Source organism: Ovis aries, chromosome 7 (genome assembly GCF_016772045.2).
Source record: "Ovis aries strain OAR_USU_Benz2616 breed Rambouillet chromosome 7, ARS-UI_Ramb_v3.0, whole genome shotgun sequence".
Classification (NCBI taxonomy): Eukaryota; Metazoa; Chordata; class Mammalia; order Artiodactyla; family Bovidae; genus Ovis; species Ovis aries.
The window spans coordinates 36,467,083-36,486,342 of record NC_056060.1 but is presented as its reverse complement, the minus strand read 5'-3'; the positions used below and the strand labels follow the sequence as shown (position 1 = coordinate 36,486,342).

General features: G+C 34.6%; 1 protein-coding gene and 1 pseudogene across 1 annotated transcript in view; both read left to right on the top strand.

Annotated features, from left to right (window-relative positions):
* Nucleotides 1-19,260, top strand: part of UBR1 (ubiquitin protein ligase E3 component n-recognin 1) — a 162,977-nt gene that overhangs the window by 80,597 nt on the left and 63,120 nt on the right. Inside the window, exons 20-29 of the mRNA XM_004010489.6 lie at nucleotides 1,100-1,163; nucleotides 3,806-3,930; nucleotides 6,456-6,508; nucleotides 7,574-7,676; nucleotides 8,770-8,818; nucleotides 9,202-9,356; nucleotides 11,118-11,217; nucleotides 12,962-13,071; nucleotides 16,020-16,106; nucleotides 16,965-17,146. Coding sequence (XP_004010538.1) covers nucleotides 1,100-1,163; nucleotides 3,806-3,930; nucleotides 6,456-6,508; nucleotides 7,574-7,676; nucleotides 8,770-8,818; nucleotides 9,202-9,356; nucleotides 11,118-11,217; nucleotides 12,962-13,071; nucleotides 16,020-16,106; nucleotides 16,965-17,146 — 1,028 coding nt within the window. The remainder of the gene's footprint in view (nucleotides 1-1,099; nucleotides 1,164-3,805; nucleotides 3,931-6,455; nucleotides 6,509-7,573; nucleotides 7,677-8,769; nucleotides 8,819-9,201; nucleotides 9,357-11,117; nucleotides 11,218-12,961; nucleotides 13,072-16,019; nucleotides 16,107-16,964; nucleotides 17,147-19,260) is intronic.
* Nucleotides 15,013-16,052, top strand: LOC105615681 (large ribosomal subunit protein eL32-like; annotated as a pseudogene).

Genomic DNA, 19,260 nt, shown 5'->3' with positions numbered 1-19,260 from the left:
GTTTAATTTTCATTTGCAGTTTTTTAGTTATCAGTGAGGTTGACTTTGTTTTCATGATTATTGACTTTATTTTTTTCCCTTTTTGGTAGTGAATTATCTGTTTCTGTCCTTCACCTTTTTCCTGTTTCTATAAAAGTTCCTTATTTAGTACAGATATTCTTTATTTGTATTTATTGCCTTTTTTCAGTTTATAGTTTGTCTTTGGAGTTTTATCACCTCTTCATTGTTTTAATATTTCCTACCAGTTTATAAAGTAGGCTTTGTAATTTATGAATTGCATTATTTTATTCTTCAAATTAGAAGTCACTTACAAAGGCCCAAAGAATAGGATAAAAAATACAAAGCTAATTTTTAGTCATGTTTTTATACTCAGTGAAAATGAGTTTCTAATTTACTATAGTATTTAAGTAACAGGTGTTTTGGGGGGGTGCACTCACCATAGCTGTTGGTTACATATTTGTAGCCACTGTCCCACCAACCCTGATAAGAAGGAAGCCATAGTACAGGGAAAGTTAAAGGTTAGAATTCTTTTTCTGACTGAAGGCTTGATGGGTAATAAGGATAATAAAAACAGTAATAATATTTAGCAATTGTTATTGAGTTCTTTGGAGAAGGCAATGGCAACCCAGTTCAGTACTCTTCCCTGGAAAATCCCATGGATGGAGGAGCCTGGTAGGCTGTAGTCCATGGGGTCGCTAAGAGTCGGACTCGAATGAGCGACTTCACTTTCACTTTTTCACTTTCATGCATTGGAGAAGGCAGTGGCAGCCCACTCCAGTGTTTTTGCCTGGAAAATCCCAGGGACAGCAGAGCCTGGTGGGCTGCCGTCTATGGGGTCCCACAGATTTCGACACAACTGAAGCAGCTTAGCAGCAGCAGCAGCAGCAGCAACATTGAGTTCTTATTAGATGCCAAGTATTGTGACCTTATAGAATTTGAAGTCAACAAAAGGGAATTATTCATCTCATAATTCTCTGTTGAAAATACTGAAAGAAAATACTGGATTGGCTGGACTGTCAGTCTGATCCTGAAAAAAATGTGTGTTTTATGGTGGCTTTTGGTTCTTATGTAACTAATTTTTTCTTTTATAATTCTACAGGATTTGGTTAAGCAGTATAATACCTTAATAGAAGAAATGCTTCAAGTCCTCATCTATATTGTGGGTAAGAGTAAAATATGTTTTGAAACAGAGCATGAGTTACTTTATAGAGAGAACATTAGTAAGAACTCTAACTTACTTTGTTCTTCTCCAGATATAGCAGAGAATATTAGAGATTGATGTGACTAATGTGATTGATATGTTTAGAAATTCACCTTTAGAAAAGCACAGCTATTACATCTTCACTTTCCAATATCTGATTTGTTAATTGTTTGGACTTGTGTGTAGAGGTCTGGAAAATAATTATCCTAGTTAGAAACATAGATGTAAAATAAGTATATGCTAGGTGCTAAAAATTTTATATATATATGTAAATTTTCAATGTAACATGCATCTAAGTAAGATGTATTTTCATCCAGTTCTATTAAATTACTTTGTGCCCATATTGGCCTTACTTCTGCTTTTATATATTATATATTATAGTCTCTTGATTTTACCAGCTGTGTAAAAGTTCTTATTCTGGCTCTTGTTTCTTACTTTACTGTAGGAGACACTGCTTTGTATTAATAGTTCCTGGTAAGGATTCTAGCCATTAACCATATCTGAAAACATGGGTATATTTTACTTGTTGTTTTAGCCAAATCTGAAAACATGGGTATATTTTACTTGCTGTTTGTCAGGAGCTAGTTGCTGGACTAGCTGCTTGTCTCAGAAGAAAGTGTGGTAAACCTTCATTGCCGCGTGAGATGTAAATCTTCCAGGCACCAACTCTTCTGAAATAATTCCAGAGTATTCTGTAGGAAACTTCTGGAAAAAATGGACAAGTTAAAAATGTGCGAAATATTTTTAAGTTGATGATATACTTTATTAGATTACAAAAACTTGGGAATTTTTGTGTTTGTTCTTGGAATACTATGAAGAATTTCTGCTACTGCATATTAATACCATATATTAGAATTGTCAATAGGTTTTGGTATTTTATATTTTCACTATTTTACTATTGCTATTATATTGCTGTTATTTTGTTTACCTAAATTCATTGGATATTTCCTTCTATGTCATTTTATTTTTAGTTAATACTTGCTACATTTCTAAGTTTATTACTTTTAAGAGCCATCATTTTTTTAAAAATGTATGTATGTGTAAAATCTCTGTTAATATTACAGAGAAAACATCAATAAGTGTAAAAGATTTGATTAGGAATCATAAGATCTAGTCTTGACCTTGCTATAAACTACCAAGAGCATGCCATTTACATTTTCAGGGGCTCAAATTCTTGATTTGTAAAGTGTAAAAGTAATCTATGTGATCTCTAAGATTCTTTCTAGCATGAAACTTACAGAGGGTACTGTTATGGTGAAAAAATGAAAATTACAATGTATTTAAATAGTAATGAATCTGTTGCGAGTGAATTAAATTAACAAAATGTCATTGTTTTGCTGATTTGTAGAATTCAGATCTCTTAGACAAAAAAAAAAAATTCCTGTCCTTGTACTCTAATTACCCTCTTATAGATATCACAAGACTTTGTACACATTGATTTTCAATAAGTACTATTGAATACTGTGACATAAGATCAAATATATCAAGCCTTCTTGAGGCATTGGGAATTAAATGCTGCTGACATCAGTAACATTCCCATAGTTAAAATTAGCTATTTTCTCTCTCCATCTGGCAGTTTATTGAGATAAAAAATAGAAATCTGATCATGTGGGCATGCTGGCAATAGCATCCATTCCTGACACACATTACTGTTTTGTCATTTAGCCTATAGAGACATTTTTAAGTATTTTGTCTTTTAGTTTTCACTTTGTTCTTCCATAAATAACAAGTAGAGACAAACTTGAGGAAGACCTTGAAAGAAAAGCTGTTGTTTCAGGATTCTTTGTTGCTGTTGTTCAGTTGCTTAATTGTGTCTGACTCTTTGTGACCCCATGGACTGCAGCAAGCCAACTTCACTGTCCTTCACCATCTCTTGGAGCTTGCTCAAACTGATGTCCATTGAGTCAGTGATGCCATCCAACCATCTTGTCCTCTGTCATCCCCTTTTCCTCCTGCCTTCAGTACTTCCCAGCATTAGAGTCTTTTCCAATGAGTGAGTTCTTTGTATCAGGTGGCCAAAGTATTGGAGCTTCAGCTTCAGCCTCAGGCCTTCCAATGAATATTCAAGGTTGATTTCCTTTAGGATTGACTGGTTGGATCTCCTTGCTGTCCTAGGGACTCTCAAGAGTCTTCTCCAACACCACAGTTAGAAAGCATCAATTCTTCAGTGCTCAGCCTTCTTTATGGTCCATCTCTCACATCCATAGCTTTGACTATACAGATCTTTGTTGGCAAATTGACATCTTTGCTTTTTAATATGCTCTCTGGGTTTGTTATAGCTTTTCTTCCAAGGAGTAAGCATCTTTTAATTTCATGTTGTCCCATGATGGCCTCTACCCTCTTTTTTTGTTTTTTTGATTAATAATACATGCTTATTTAATTGAGGGGCTTTATTTATAATATTTGAGTGTGTGTATTTAAGTTAAGATAAGCCCTGTGTTACTTAGATCTCTGTATTTTTCTTCCTCTTTCAGCATATAGAGTGTTGTTCAGGTTTAGAAACACAATTTCTGGTCACTCTCTCATAGATTTGATTTAATGCAGTGTTCTTGATTTACATGGAAAGCAATTAACTCTTACTTTTTCTTTTCATTTTTGTATTAGGAGAGCGTTACGTACCTGGAGTGGGAAATGTGACCAAAGAAGAGGTCACAATGAGAGAAATTATTCACTTGCTTTGTATTGAACCCATGCCACACAGTGCCATTGCCAAAAATTTACCTGAGAATGTAAGTCCAGTTTTGTTTTTTTAACTCCATTCACATCAAGATGGGATAGTTTTTCTTTTTCTCTAATTGGAAGCTCTTGAAGTTTTAGGAAAATCTGTTTTGATTTTCAGGTATAAAACTCTCACCGTTAATTTTTTAGTGGTATAAACCTTAATTCTGGGCTTTGGGGCTTTAGGAAACATTTTAAAGATAGTCTGGCTATTTAGAAAACACCGTAGAGCAATAAACTCTTTAATTTTTTTACTTTAACGTAAATTTTCTCCAGAGAAAAAGAACTTTGTGAAATACTGAAACTCTTTGGGTAGTGTGTTAGTCTGGGTCTTCTGAGAAGCAGATGTCAAGACAAAACATATAGTAGGAATAGTGACTGTGAGAGGATTGATGAGGGAGCTGGGAAAGGCTGGGGGAGCCATCAAACTGTAGGGCAAGTCTGATCCCAGATGAAGAAAGAAGGAAAGAAGGTAGGAATGTCCTGGACTGCTGGGTAGTCTAATCAAGGTTTGGTGCCTTCCCATGCCTCCCTGAGTGAGTCTGCATTAGTGTCTCTGTTCCTCTAACTAGAGGTCTGCAGAGTGCATTCTCATAGCCGTCCCAGGTGATATTTACATTCAGTATTGTTGACATTTAGGCAGTAATCCTAAAGATTATGAGTCATATTTTTTAACACATATTTTTAAATTATGCATTAGAACAATGATTCTTATAAGAGGTTAAACTTACCTTTACTATCAAGGCTTTCCAGAGAAGTAGAATAGAAATAATCCTTGACTCTTGGTCATTTTTCTTCTTAAATATCCATAGTGCTTTTCTAGTTTCACTGTTAACTGATTCTCAGACTTTAACCATGTCACCTTCATAATTTCTGCACATCTGTCTACCAATTTTAGAAATTACTAATACATTTTAAAGTTAACTTACTTTTTTCCTTAGCATCTTTCTAAGCAACAATACAATGAAATAGTAGGTTTGACATTCTAGATTAATTTTTTCTTAATACATGTTAAGATGAATGAATAACTGTTCAAAACTTTAAGGATATATAACTGCCACCTGAAAACAATTTCACATACCATCAGTTCAGTCACTCAGTCGTGTCCAACTCTTTGGGACCCCATGGACTGCAGCATGCCAGGCCTCCCTGTCCATCACCAACTCCCGGAGCTTACCCAAACTCATGTCCATTGAGTCAGTGATGCCATCCAACCATCTCATCCTCTGTTGTCCCCTTCTCCTGCCTTCAGTCTTTCCCAGCATCAGGGTCTTTTCCAATGAGTCAACTCTTCCCATCAGGTACCAAAGTATTGGAGTTTCAGCTTCAACATCAGTCCTTCCAATGAATATCCAGGACTGATTTCCTTTAGGATGGACTGGTTGGATCTCCTTGCAGTCCTAGGGACTCTCAAGAGTCTTCTCCAATACCACAGTTCAAAAGCATCAGTTCTTCGGTGCTCAGCTTTCTTTATAGTCCAATTCTCACATCCATACATGACTGCTGGAAAAACCATAGCTTTTACTAGATGGACCCTTGTTGGCAAAGTAATGTCTCTGCTTTTGAATATGCTATCTAGGTTGATCATAACTTTTCTTCCAAGGAACAAGCGTCTTTTAATTTCATGGCTGCAGTCACCATGTGCAGTGATTTGGGATACCAAAAAAAAAAAAAAAAAAATATCATATTTAAATAAATACATACAAAAAATAAATAAATACCAAAAGAGTACGTACCATATTTTGCAAAAAAATAGCAAGCTTTAATGTATACCCTTACGTTTCACTGCTTTCAAGTACTTTTTAAAAGGAGGCTAAATTTCTTAATTTTTGCAGGACTATAGGAACCTATGAGCTTGCTTTAGTATATTGACTAAGTCCTTATCCTGATTTTAAATGACTTCATTTAAAAAAAAAAAAAAAGAAGATTCCTTGTTGGGACTTCCTGGTAGTCCAATGTTTAGGACTCTGCCTTTCCACTGGAGGGGACGTGGGTTCAATTCCTGGTTGAGGAACTAAGAACCCACGTGGGATGTAGCTTGACCAAAAAGAAAAAGAAAAATTTTTTGTTAAAGGAAAAATTCAAGCCAATTAAAAAAAAATTATAATTGCAGAAGCCAGAATATATTTGGACATCTATATATGTGTTTTACCATAGATCCTATTTATTTTGTTACCTTGGTTTTAAGGATTAGTTCAACATGGACGTTTGCTTAAATGATGTGGGTGAATAACATACTAGATTTAAAAAATAACAGTTTCTTTGAATTATTTGTTGTATGTGTATACATATATGAGGACAAATTTAGATTAAATTTCTTCTTTAAGCAATTTATACAGGCGTCTTACCTCTGCTAAGAAATCCATCCCTCAACACTAATAGGTTTTAGACCTAATTTTTAAATATTGGAAATTGATCTTATTTTGAATTATTTTTAAAATACTCAGAAATGCTTTGAAAGGGTATTTTGGTTCACAGTAAAAGAAAACAAAGTCATTATGTGAAGGTAAAAATGACAAAAATATTGTTTCAACAGGAAAATAATGAAACTGGCTTAGAGAGTGTCATAAACAAAGTAGCCACATTTAAGTAAGTACTTAATATTTATGCTTATTCTGAAAGGTACGTCAGTCTTTGTCTTTGTCTTTGTCTTTGTAATTTGAATTATTGTAGAAGTTCTGAAGTTCTTTCCTGAACCCCTAAAAACAAAATTCAAGTATAGACAGAAAGGGTGAGATCTAGGGGTACACTATAGGCACTTAGTACCTGTATGCTGAAGAAGTGAGTATTTTTTGGCAAATCAGTGAGAAATATCCACTTTTTATGTTAGGTGACTTAATAACTAAACAAACCTTTCTGATAGTCTCCCATCAATTTTAAGCCATGACTTCATTTATTCTATTAAGTTTTCATTTGTATACTAATTTAAAATTTTTCTCTGCTAGGATTAAAATATTTTGCAATCGTTTGATTCTTTGAGATGTGTAAAATGGAAATAAAATTTTAAAAGGTTAATTCTTGAAATTAAAATAATTGATACTAGTAGTGAATTTCTACTTGTTATTGTCATGAATTCATAGATAAATTGCTAGTGTCAAATACCTTTAAAAATAGAATGTAGCTTTTTTATGCTCTAATATATTCAGTAAGATTTCACTTACTTTGATAGAGAGCAAAAGCTGTTTAATGTGCAGTATACGCCTTTTGGCTTTAGTATTTTTCCTTATAGTTCTCTATAGAGTAGTCACTATTTTATTTGCATTTACAATTTCCTAAGGACATGATATCTTAACTACTATTTTAGATTTTGCCTTAGACAATGCAGGTTTTAGTTGAATAGGCAATGTTAGGTTTCAGAGGCTAAAAACAAAGTCTTAGGAATTTGAGTAGGGCATGGAATCAGATCAAACTTTTTCATATTTGTTTAAATTTCATAATTATGAGACACAACTATTACCAGGACTTTGAGCTTATAGTGTTAAATTTGTTAGTTTATTTTCATGAAATGAAATTTGTCAGTCAGTTTAAGCAAGCTGAATGAGATATGATTGTTTTCTTTCTCTTGATTTTAAGATTAATTTTTAGATTCTTACTTTATGTTACTCTATACTTCAAGGGCAGTGCAGTTCACCTCTGTATAATCTGTCTTTTTAGGAAACCAGGTGTATCAGGCCATGGAGTTTATGAACTGAAGGATGAATCACTGAAAGACTTTAATATGTACTTTTATCATTACTCCAAAACACAGCATAGCAAGGTATGAAAAGTTACTCTTTTCAGTAAATAAACTGAAAGGCTTTCCAACTCCATAGACAATTCCCTGGTTTTTCTGTAGTTTCATACTGGTTTTCATTACTAGAGGGCATTATCTTACCCAGTAAATTAAAATTGAATCAATAATATTGTCTAGTATGTAGTCACTGTTCAAATTTTTCTGATTATACCAGAAATATTCTTTATAATTATGTTGGGGTAAGAGGATTCAATCAAAGATCATGCACTTCATTTGCTGTCATGTTTCTATAATCTCCTTTAATTGGGAATACTCTTTTTGCCTTTTTTTGTTTTTCATAACATTCACATTTCTGTTAATGTCAACTAGTATAGGCTAGTAGTTTTTTAGAATATCCAATATTCTGAAGTGAAGTGAAGTCGCTCAGTCATGTCCGACTCTTTGTGACCCCATGGACTGTAGCCTACCAGGCTCCTCTGTCCATGGAATTTTCCAGGCAATAGTACTGGAGTGGATTGCCATTTCCTTCTCCAGCAGATCTTCCCGACCCAGGGATCGAACCCAGGTCTCCCTCACTGTAGACAGACGCTTTACCATCTGAGCCACTCTGGCTATGTCTAATTTTATTCCCATGAGTAGATTCAAATTAAGCATTTTGGAGCAAGAATACTACATAGGTGACATATTGTATCTCATCAGTAGACGCATAATGTCTGTTTGTCCTATTAAGGATGATGTTAAGTTAGATCACTTAGTTAAAGTGATGAGTGATGTTAAGTTAGATCATTCAGTTAAGTTTGATGTCTGGCTTTGTTGTTATAAAATGAATAAGTTCCAGTTTTTAGTACAATGCCCTGTATATAATAGACACTAGGTAAATATTGTTGACTGAAAGAAATGGGGAACTAAATTAATGATGAGGATTATTACCATCTATTTTGCAGTGACCTTCCCTAGGACGATGATTTTGTTTCTGGAATAAGGTAGCATTTGAATACATATTTCAGTATGTAAAGTATTTTGGTAGGTTTCCTGCCTCCTTCAGAGTACTCCATTTGTTTCATGCTTGTCAGGTGTTATATTTTAAGATAGGCCTTTTTTTTTTTAATATATTTAGGCTGAACATATGCAGAAGAAAAGGAGAAAACAGGAAAACAAAGATGAAGGTAAAAAGTGAGATTCTAAGTTGACTGACTTTGTATTCTGATTTGTAGCAGCAAAGCATATAGTGTTTTGCTTTTGTTGTTTTTTTAAGTGAGCAACTAATGGAATGCAAAGAACCCTTTGTTTCTTGTTGACACATTAAGACATAGCGTACATCAGTGGTGATAGAATTTTAAATTTTAACAAAGGAAGTTTATTTTGGGGGACTTACATAGTGACTCATATTTCCCGTAGTATGGATGTTTTCAGTGCTTTAAAGATAACAAAGATCCTATGCTGTTTTGCATGTAGTATATGATACTGATATTTGAAATTTAACGTCTGATAACCCAAATAAAATAGTAACTGTTTATCTCTTCTGACATTGATCTCCTACCCACCTTAGCATTACCACCACCACCACCTCCTGAATTCTGCCCTGCTTTCAGCAAAGCAGTTAACCTTCTCAATTGTGATATCATGATGTACATTCTCAGGACCATATTTGAGCGGGCAGTAGATCCAGATTCTAACTTGTGGACTGAAGGAATGCTCCAGATGGTATGTATACTGAAAATATTTTTTCTCTTTCAGATACTTTCTCTACTTCATAGAGGTCTTGAGGGCCTGGAGAAGATCCCTAGTCTACCTTTCTGACCTTCAGTTAGAACCACAGCTAGAGCACCTGAGACCTAAAAGCCACTGAGAACAGCTCAGATGTCGTGGAGATTTCCTTGTGACACAGACTCAGGCTTTTAGGATCCTTACTCTTGGGAATAATTTACATTAAAAAAAAAAGCAGAGGAGAAATGGAAAAGGCCTATTCCTGCTAATAATAAATTAGCATGTCATTATCATATCACAGTTAGTTTCCTATATTTTTTATTTCACATGTACTGTTTCATAGAGTTGTTTGAGACTTAGCTCATTAAATGGAAGCAACTATTTTTTTCTCCATACTGTTATAGATAAGTTACTTAATAATGTCACCTTTGGTAGCTGTTATTGGATATTTGTTTAGCACCTGCCTGACTGAATTTCCTTGACTGTTACTGATCTAGAGGCTATAAATGATGTCATACTCTATGTGTGTCTCACATTTTTTCAATAACAGTGGTAAATAAATGCAGTAAAACTTTGAACCCATAGAGACATATTTGAAATCAAAAATTAAAATTTTTCTGTCTGCCTCCTAGCACCCTATCTGAAAAGTTTGTGTCTTTTGGAAGTCATTCCACATTAGTGCATATAGGCCTAACACATGCTCAGTAGCTGCATATTCCATTATGGACCTCTATGATGCATTTAACTATCTCCTGTTAATAGGCTTTTAGGTTGTTTTTAGGTCTTTGTATAACAAAGAACTGGAGAAGGAAATGGCAGCCCACTCTAGTGTTCTTGCCTGGAGAATCCCATGGACAGAGGAGTCTGGCGGGCTACAGTCCATGGGTCACAAGAGTCAGACACGATTTAGTGACTAAACCACCACCAACCATAACAAAGAACACTTCCCAGGTGGCTCAGTGGTAAAGAATCTGCCTGCCAGTGCAGGAGATGTGGCTTTAGTCCCTGGAGGAGGAAATGGCAACCCACTCTAATATTCTTGCTGAGAAGATTCCACTGGCAGAGGAGCCTGGCAGGCTACAGTCCATGGGGTTTCCAAAGAGCTGGAGATGACTTAGCGACTAAACAACAGAATCCTACTCATGAGGGCACACACACACATAATAAAGAACACTAAAATGAATGTTGTACAAATACCTTTGTATACTTAAGTAAGTGAATCTATCTCACTGATTCCTAGTTCTGGGTCTATACATTTACATTATACTGATAGATACTGTCTAATTGGCTTCCAAAAACATACTGGTTTACTTTCCCATTATCAGCGTGATGAGAAATGCCTGCTTCCTAACACTTTTGTCACTCCTGTAATATAATAAGCTCTAAAATTTGCCATTTTAATAGGTCAAAAATAGATGATCTTGTTTGTTTCACTTACGTTTCTTTAAGTGAGGTTGAACGTTTTTTGTTTTGTTTTTTTTTACTGTGCCATGCAGCTTGCAGGAACTTCCCTGACCAGGGATTTAACCCAGGCCAAGGCATTGGAAGCCTAGAATCTTAACCACTAGGCCGCCAGGGAACTCCCAAGGTTGAACATTTTTCATATGTGTGTATATCATTTCTTTCTCTGTGAACTGCTTGTTCATAAACTTTGCACATTTTTTACCTATCAGATTGCTTACTTTTATACCTCTATTTAAAATACACTTACCTGAAGAAGCACAATTTTAAAGATCTTGTCCTATTTTCCTCTTTCAGGCATTTCACATTCTAGCATTGGGCTTACTAGAAGAAAAGCAACAGCTTCAAAAATGTCCTGAAGAAGAAGTGATGTTTGACTTTTACCATAAGGCCTCAAGTATGTTTTAGTATCATTTTCAGCAGTTTCAGCTAATGGCCAATTTGTAATAGAAAGCTGAATTCTAATGGAGTTCTTTTCCCTCTTATTTATTTTTTTAATCTATTTTTTAATTGGAGGAAAATTGCTTTATAATGTTGTGTTGGTTTCTGCCCTATAGCAATGCAAATTAGCCATAATTGTACATATATCACCTCCCTCTTTAGTTTCTCTCCCCTCCTCCCATCCCACTGCTCTAGATCATCACCGAGTGCTGGTTGGGCAGCTTCTCACCAGCTTTCTGTTTTACACATGGTGGCGTACATATGTCTGTGCTACTTTCTTCATTTGCCTCACTCTCTCCTTTCCCCACTGTGGCCACACGTCTGTTCTCTGTGTGCATCTCCATTCCTTCCCTGAAAATAGACTCGTCAATACCATTTTTGTAGATTCCATGTATATATATTAATATATGGTCTTTGTTTTTCTCTTTCTGACTTACTTCACTCTATATAATAGGCTCTAGGTTCATCCACCTCACTAGAACTGACTCAGATGTGTTCTTTTTTGTGGCTGAGTAATATTCCATTTTATATATGCACCACATCTTCCTTATCCATTCATCTGTCAATGAACATCTGGTGCTTACGTGTCCCACTGTAAATAGTGCTACTGTGAACATTAGGATGCATGTGTCTTTTTCAGTTATGGTTTTCTCAGGGTATATGCCCAGTGGTGGGGTTATTGGATCATATGGTAGTTTTATTCCTAGTTTTCACTGTTCTCCATAGTGGCTCTATCAATTTACATTCCCACCAACAGTGCAAGAGGGTTTCTGATAAAGTTTAGTTAGTCCTTAAGACAAAAAACTCTGAAATTGCTGTAATCTTTTCCTAGCATCTTTAGTCTTTAAAATTTTCAATAGTGCAAATCATGTTTTTTAATCCTCACAACAATCCTTTTACTGCACCATCTCATCCCCCTTTTGTGGGGGCTGCGTACATTGAAGGTTTCTTACTTTCATTCCTTGTCACAGTATTATCAAATATATGCTGCTATATCAACCATAATATTCACAGTACCCATCTGTGAACGTTTTGATGTTTCTGAATTTAAAATGATTGCGAAAAAAAATAAAAAAAAAATAAAAAATAAAAAAAAATAAAAAATAAAATGATTGCGGAAGTCTGAGTGAATGATAATGTGTTTTGCATTGTTTTCAACCTGGAAGAACAGGATAGGTTTAGATTAGATTTTTATTAAATGCTACATCATTAAGACAGTTTTTTCAGAGCACATTCTAGGAACATTTGATTTAGAAAATCAATAAGAGAAAAGCATCTCATTTTCTATTTAAACACTTTTTTTTTTTTTAGATTCTTGCATACAGCCTAAACCTATTCAGTTTATGGGTATGACAGCTCTCACTTCCATATTTTTGGGAGCTTTGGTTCTCAGTAAGTATTTTTACCAGACAGTGAGCAAAGTAGAGGAAAGGCAAGAGACAGATCACTAAGGGTAGTTTTCACTTTGCAGACCCAGTAGAAAATGTGCAAGAGAGAACTAAAGTAATTCCAGTTTTTCAAGTTATTTAATTTAGTATTTGGTACTTTCTGTGATTGTAGATTCTTCCATCGAAAAATTAATGTAGTTAAGGGATTGAGTCCAAACTTTATCAATTTGAATAACATTAACTATAAATTAAAATTTATATGTAATTATGAAGTATATGTTTATGATGTAGAATTTTTGTGTTTTAAAAAAGGATTGGGAAGTTCAGCCATGAATGCTCAGAATATACAAATGCTTTTGGAAAAACTCAAGGGGATTCCACAGTTAGAAGGGCAGAAGGACATGATTATGTGGATACTCCAGGTAAACCTAAAACTAAATGAATCATATCTTGGTTTAAATATTTAAGAATCCTCTGCATGCCTCTAAGATTAAATCATAGTATTTGCTAATTGTAAAATTATTTATTACTGATCTTCATGGTCACCTGTAATTTTTCATGTTAGTAATACTAATTTCCCTATGTTTTAGTGGAGGGGTCTTTTTAATAAATGAAAATTTATTTTATTAGTTAGTAAATATGTATAGTAAACCTGCTATGTGCCATGCTCATTTCTAGGCTCTGAAAAAGACAGATAAGGTGCTTGTTATGGAGTATACATTGAGGTACAGACAATAAGCAAGAAATATCGGGATAATTCAGTAGATGAGTGGGGGTAACTATACGGGTAATCAGAAAGGCTGGCTTTAGGTAGTAACTTGGCACTGCAGGACAGGGAGACAGTCTTAGAGTAATCTGGGAAGGTACTCCAGATTGAGGAGAAAGCAATGCAAAAGCCCGAGGTGGCCAAAGAGAAGGCTACGGTGACTAGGAACATAATGGGGGAGGTAGAGAAAGGTAGGCAGCAAAGTCGGAGGCGTTGCCAGGGGCCATGTCATATAGGATCTTAGAGGTCAAGGGTAAATGGATTGTAGGGACAGGAATAAAAACAGGAACACCTTTAAAAGATGACTGCAGTAAACCTGGTGAGAAATGAGCCATGACATAGTCTAGGGGGCAGATGGCAAGAAGCTGGACTGATTGAGGTATAATGTGACAGAAGGAGCTATAGAACTTGCTGATAGACTTGATAGGAGGAATGAGAGAAATCAAAGATGACTTAATTTGGAGCTTGAACTGTCGAGTGGATGGCAGTACCTTTGGGGAGAAGTTGATGAGGCGTAGAGAGGTCAGGAATGTTACTTTAATGGAAAACCCTCCAAATGGAAACATGAAACCAAGGTTATGAAGTTTGTTCTCACTGTATTTATTAAAATATTTTTATGTTATCAGCTAGATATTATTTTGATAATTAGATATAGTGGTTTTTGCCACATTTATATCAATTGGAGATCTTTGACTGCTTTGTAATTCAAGCAGTCTGTCCTTTTGATTACTTAATCAGAAATACTTCTTAAATAAGTGTGATGTAATTTGATATGTAACTCTAAGATAATGTTAATACCAAGATTTTTCTTGAAGTAGATTTCATGATAATTTAGTATTTTTCTTAAACTTACCAATATGATCATTTTAAAATATAAAACAAAAACAAAAGAGGTGAAGTAAATAACTATTTTATAATTTCATTCATATGTGGAATATTAAATTTGATGAAATTAAATAAATAAATGAATAGATCAAACCAAAACCAATCACATATGTACAGAGAACAGAGTAATGATTACCAGAAGGAAGGGAGTAAGGGGAGAGTGACATGGGCAAAGGGAGTCAAACTGTATCATAATGGATGGAAACTAAGCTTTTGATGTGAGCATGCTGTAGTGTACAGAGATGTAGAAATACAACATTATGCACATGAAACTTATAGAATGTTATAAGCCAATGATAATCTCAATTAAAAGTGAACTGAACTATCATTTAGTCCAATATTTATATCCTATGTAAATGGTATTATAAATTAGAGATCTGGCTCTGAAAGTTTATTTTTCTATTTTTTTTTCTATTTTTTATATTAATTTTTCTATTACATACCGAAGTTCATTGCCAAACTATATGAAAAGCACAAATGTCTGACCTTATAAACATTGGCTATTTTATTCAAATGGCTAATATAAAGTTTTGTTGTAAGTTCCTTGTGGGAGGTTTTCCCTCATGAAACTGAGGCTCTTTCAAAATATAAATACTGTAAGTTTTATGGACATGCTGTCTTATCTCTGAAATCTTAATATTTATTAATAAAAAGAATGAGATATCTCTGCCTGGGCACTGACTGTGGAGGTAGCCATCTCCTACTTGGCCTCATGGCCACTCTCATAAAGCCCAAGATTGTCAGAAAGAGGACCTGAGGGCCAAGAAGTTCATCTGGCACCAGTCAGGCCAATATGTCAAAATTAAATGTAACTGGAGAAAACCAGAGGCATTGACAGTGGGATGCCAGAAGACTCAAGGGCCAGATAATGTTGGGAGCAACAGGGAAACAAAGCACTTGCTACCCAGTGGCTTCTGAAAGTTCCTGGTCCATAACATTGAGGAGCTTGAGGTGCCACTGGTACGCAACAAATCTTACTGTACACCAAATCTCATTGTACAAACAAATCTGTCCCCTCCAATAAGTGCAGAGCAGTTGTGGAGAGAACAGCCCAGCCGGCCACCTGAGTCACCAATCCCTGTGCCAGGCTGTGCAGTGAAGACAACGAGTGCACAACACATGTGCATGTTGTGTCAGTAAAACCGTAAAACTCGGACATGAAAAGAGCAAGATAGATCTGTATAAGCTACTTGGAAACACCCCTAAAGATAAATGAGTCAGTGAAAATGGAAAGTAGGAAACAACATATAATAGTAGGATCAGTTTTTATGAGACTATATATAAAGAAATATATATTCTAATTTTTCTTCCTGCAAAGAAATGCTAATATCTTTAAATTTAGTTGATTTGGGCGAGAGGGACTGGCATCAAGAAGAAAAGATTTCACTTTCCATATTATATCTTTGTCTTTATGTCTTTGCACTAGCAATGTTACTTGAAATTAAAAAAAAAAAAATTTCCCTAGAAAATAGAGGTATGCTTATCCTGCAGACTGATTCTGCTGATTTTTGCTATCTTCAAACTTCTTAGCTGAATTGCTACTTATGTATTTATATGTATGTGTGTATGCATGTGTGTGTGTGAGTGTGTGCGTAAACAGCTTAAGTCAGAGACATTTGGAAATGTGACAAAATCAGATGAGTGAATTTTTCTGTTCTGCTCAGTTTAACCAAACTTTAACCAAACTTTTTTTTTTAACATTTTATCTGTTTTTCACAGATGTTTGACACCGTGAAGCGATTAAGAGAAAAATCTTGTTTAATTGTAGCAACTACATCAGGATCAGATTCTATTAAGAATGATGAGGTAATAACATTATAATGACGGAAATATTCATCTCTGTCTTTGAACCTCACTGGCATGAGGGAGCTGCTTCTGTTAGTTACAAGGAACCTATTTATTGAAAGGTATATAGGAAGAGCAGAGGAAATTGCTTTTCAGTGGAGCTCAGTTGAAAAATACCATATTTTATTAATTTTTGAAGTATTTTAATATCAGAAGTTGGAATGTCTTACATCCATGCCTTCTTATTATCTAATCAGCAGCATTTGTAGTGGAACACAGGATTATGGTGTGTCTCAGATTCAATAAAATGCAGCAATATTTAGGTTATGAATTTTTCCATAGTATAATGAATCAGGTTTTGAGGATTCCAGTCTTAAAATTGTTGAAATATTTTTACTTGTGGTTATTAACTATCTTTTCTAAAAGAAAAACACTGGTCTTAAGTTAAAATAAGTAAAAAGATGCCAATATATCTCAGTAATGTTGTTAAAATTCTCATTCTTAGCAGTGGGTCTAGGAGTAACACTTAGACATCACCAAGTTGATTTTAAATTGATTAAATGTCAGTCGTTAAATGGTTGACAGGTGATTCAGAATTACTATTTAACTTTGTTTTTTAATATACCTGCATTGAATATGAAAGGCAGTTTGTTAGATATTTAAGGTACTTGGCCTTTTAAGTTAAAATTTTTTTTAATGAGTTAAATTATTGAAGTAAACAAAAGAGCAGTTAGTTGTAGGATGTGATGAAGCCTGTATGTTGATTTTAAGACATCAGATTGAATCTAGGTTTACTATAGGAAATTTTTCCTAAGTGAACAGTATATGTAAATTTCAACAATGGATTTTACCTAATTTTTGTTATCTCTTAATACTCAGATTACTCATGATAAGGAAAAAGCAGAACGAAAAAGAAAAGCTGAAGCTGCTAGGCTGCATCGCCAGAAGATCATGGCTCAGATGTCTGCCTTACAGAAAAACTTCATTGAAACTCACAAACTCATGTATGACAGTACATCAGAGATGTCTGGGAAAGAAGACTCCATTATGGAAGAAGAGAGGTAAAACAAAGCAAAACCAAAAATTAGCAGTTCACTTTTTCTTGGAGGAAAAATTACATATTCACTTTTAAATGATGTCTTTTCAAAATATATTTTAAAGTAAGCGCAATTACACTACTTTAAGCTAGCAAAGACACAGTGAAACCTCTTAGTGGATGTAATTTTATGTTGATACACAGTTCAAGTATTCAGTAAAGTTTGTCAGGAACCTTTACACACAAAAAGATATGAAGATGGAAATAGCAAAGATCAGCTCCTGTTATCTTGTATATGAGGGCTTTTTTAGGTACATTTTCTAGTTCATATATTCCACCTTATTTTTATATGAGTTCCAATAAAAATGACTGCTGTTACTATAGAATGGGAAAAAACAAAAACAGCTCTTCACCATGTTAATTTTTCTTTTTTTCTAAAAAAGAAGACAGTGCTTAGAGTTATAGTCATGGAGAGCACATTGGAATATGTGTGCATGTGTGTGCTTAGTTGCATCTGACTCTTTACAACCCCGTGGACTGTAGCCTGCCAGGCTCCTCTGTCCATGGGATTCTCCAGGCAAGAATACTGGACTGGGTTGCCATTTCCTCCTCCAGTGGATCTTCCCGACCAAGGAATGGAACCCATGTCTCTTGTATCGTCTGCATTGACAGGCGGATTCTTTACCATTGCACCACCTGGAAAGCGCATTGGAATGAGAATTAGTAAACCTCGTTTTCTGACTGTATGACAATGGTGTGCTCTTACGGAAATGAATTAACTTTCTGAGAGCAGTGCTTTGTGGGCTGTTACTTAGATACAGTAAGAAAAGGGAGGAGGCAAAATAATGGTACTTTGAAAGCATTCTAATTTAAAATATTGAAAATACCTTCAAGTTGTGGATACTTTTAGGAAATTGTGCTTTTACCATAACAGGAACATTATGCTATACATAATACATCTGTAATCCTGAAGCTGAGCACCCTGGCAAAGAATCACAAAGATTATTGACTCAATATTTTAAAGATTAAAATATGCATATATGATGGTAAACTATCCTGGGATGACAACAGTAGTAAAACTAAAAACTAATACAAAATTTAAAGCAAGTAAAAGTCCCAGCCCCCTCAATATTACATATTAACAATATAATATTTATAAAATAGTGAACAAGAGACTATTGCATATTTATTTAAATGAGAGGTTTAAGCAGAAATGTACTCAGAATTAATTAGTGGCACTAATGCTTTAAGAATCTTTTTATTGCCTGATTGATTGTACACATAATATATGTGTTCTCATTGAGAACAATTCACAGTAACACAGTAAGTTCCCTTTAACCATCCTCTACATTCCTGGTCCTTCACCTATAGCCATTGTTATAAATAACTGTTGTTCTAGGTGTCTTTCTACACATTAGTAAACACGTGTATGTGAATAATAATGAATCTTGTTTTGTGTGTTTTAGTGGCTTTTTAAAATTTTATCATACCTTGTCTGCAGCTTGCTTTTTCACTCTGTCTTTTAAATCTTTTTATGTCAACACTGATAGATCTAGAGTGTAATTCTGCGTCATTCTTCACAACTGCTGCATAGTATTCCATATTCTAGATATCCATTATTTATCAGATTTTGGACACAAGGTGTTTTTCCTCTTATTTCCCAATTTTCCCATATTACAATGTGTCAGAACATTTTTATTTGTCCCCTTTTGCAATTCTACAAGTTCTTCTCTAGGGTGGAATCTATTAAATGAAAGGACTGGGTTATAAGTATTTAAAATTTTAATAGATACTACCATATTGCCCTCCAAAGTAGTTTCACCAGCTGTCTACTCCCAGCAGTGTATGAGGAGTTCCTATTTCTTTCATTCTCACCAATACTTAAAATTATCAGCACTTGAAAATATTTGATATAATCAAGATTATAAATTTGTGCTATTCTGAAATTCCCTGATTAGTTAGTACTAGGTTGAGCATCTTTTCTTATGATTATTCACTAGCCTGTTACATTTTGTCTTCCAAGTACCCTTTGCCCATCTATTTTGGGTACTTTACTTTTGTCTTACTGATTTCTAGAAGTCCTTTAAAATTATAGATATTAAAATTTGTTCCATGTTTCCCATATTTTTCCCTGTTTAT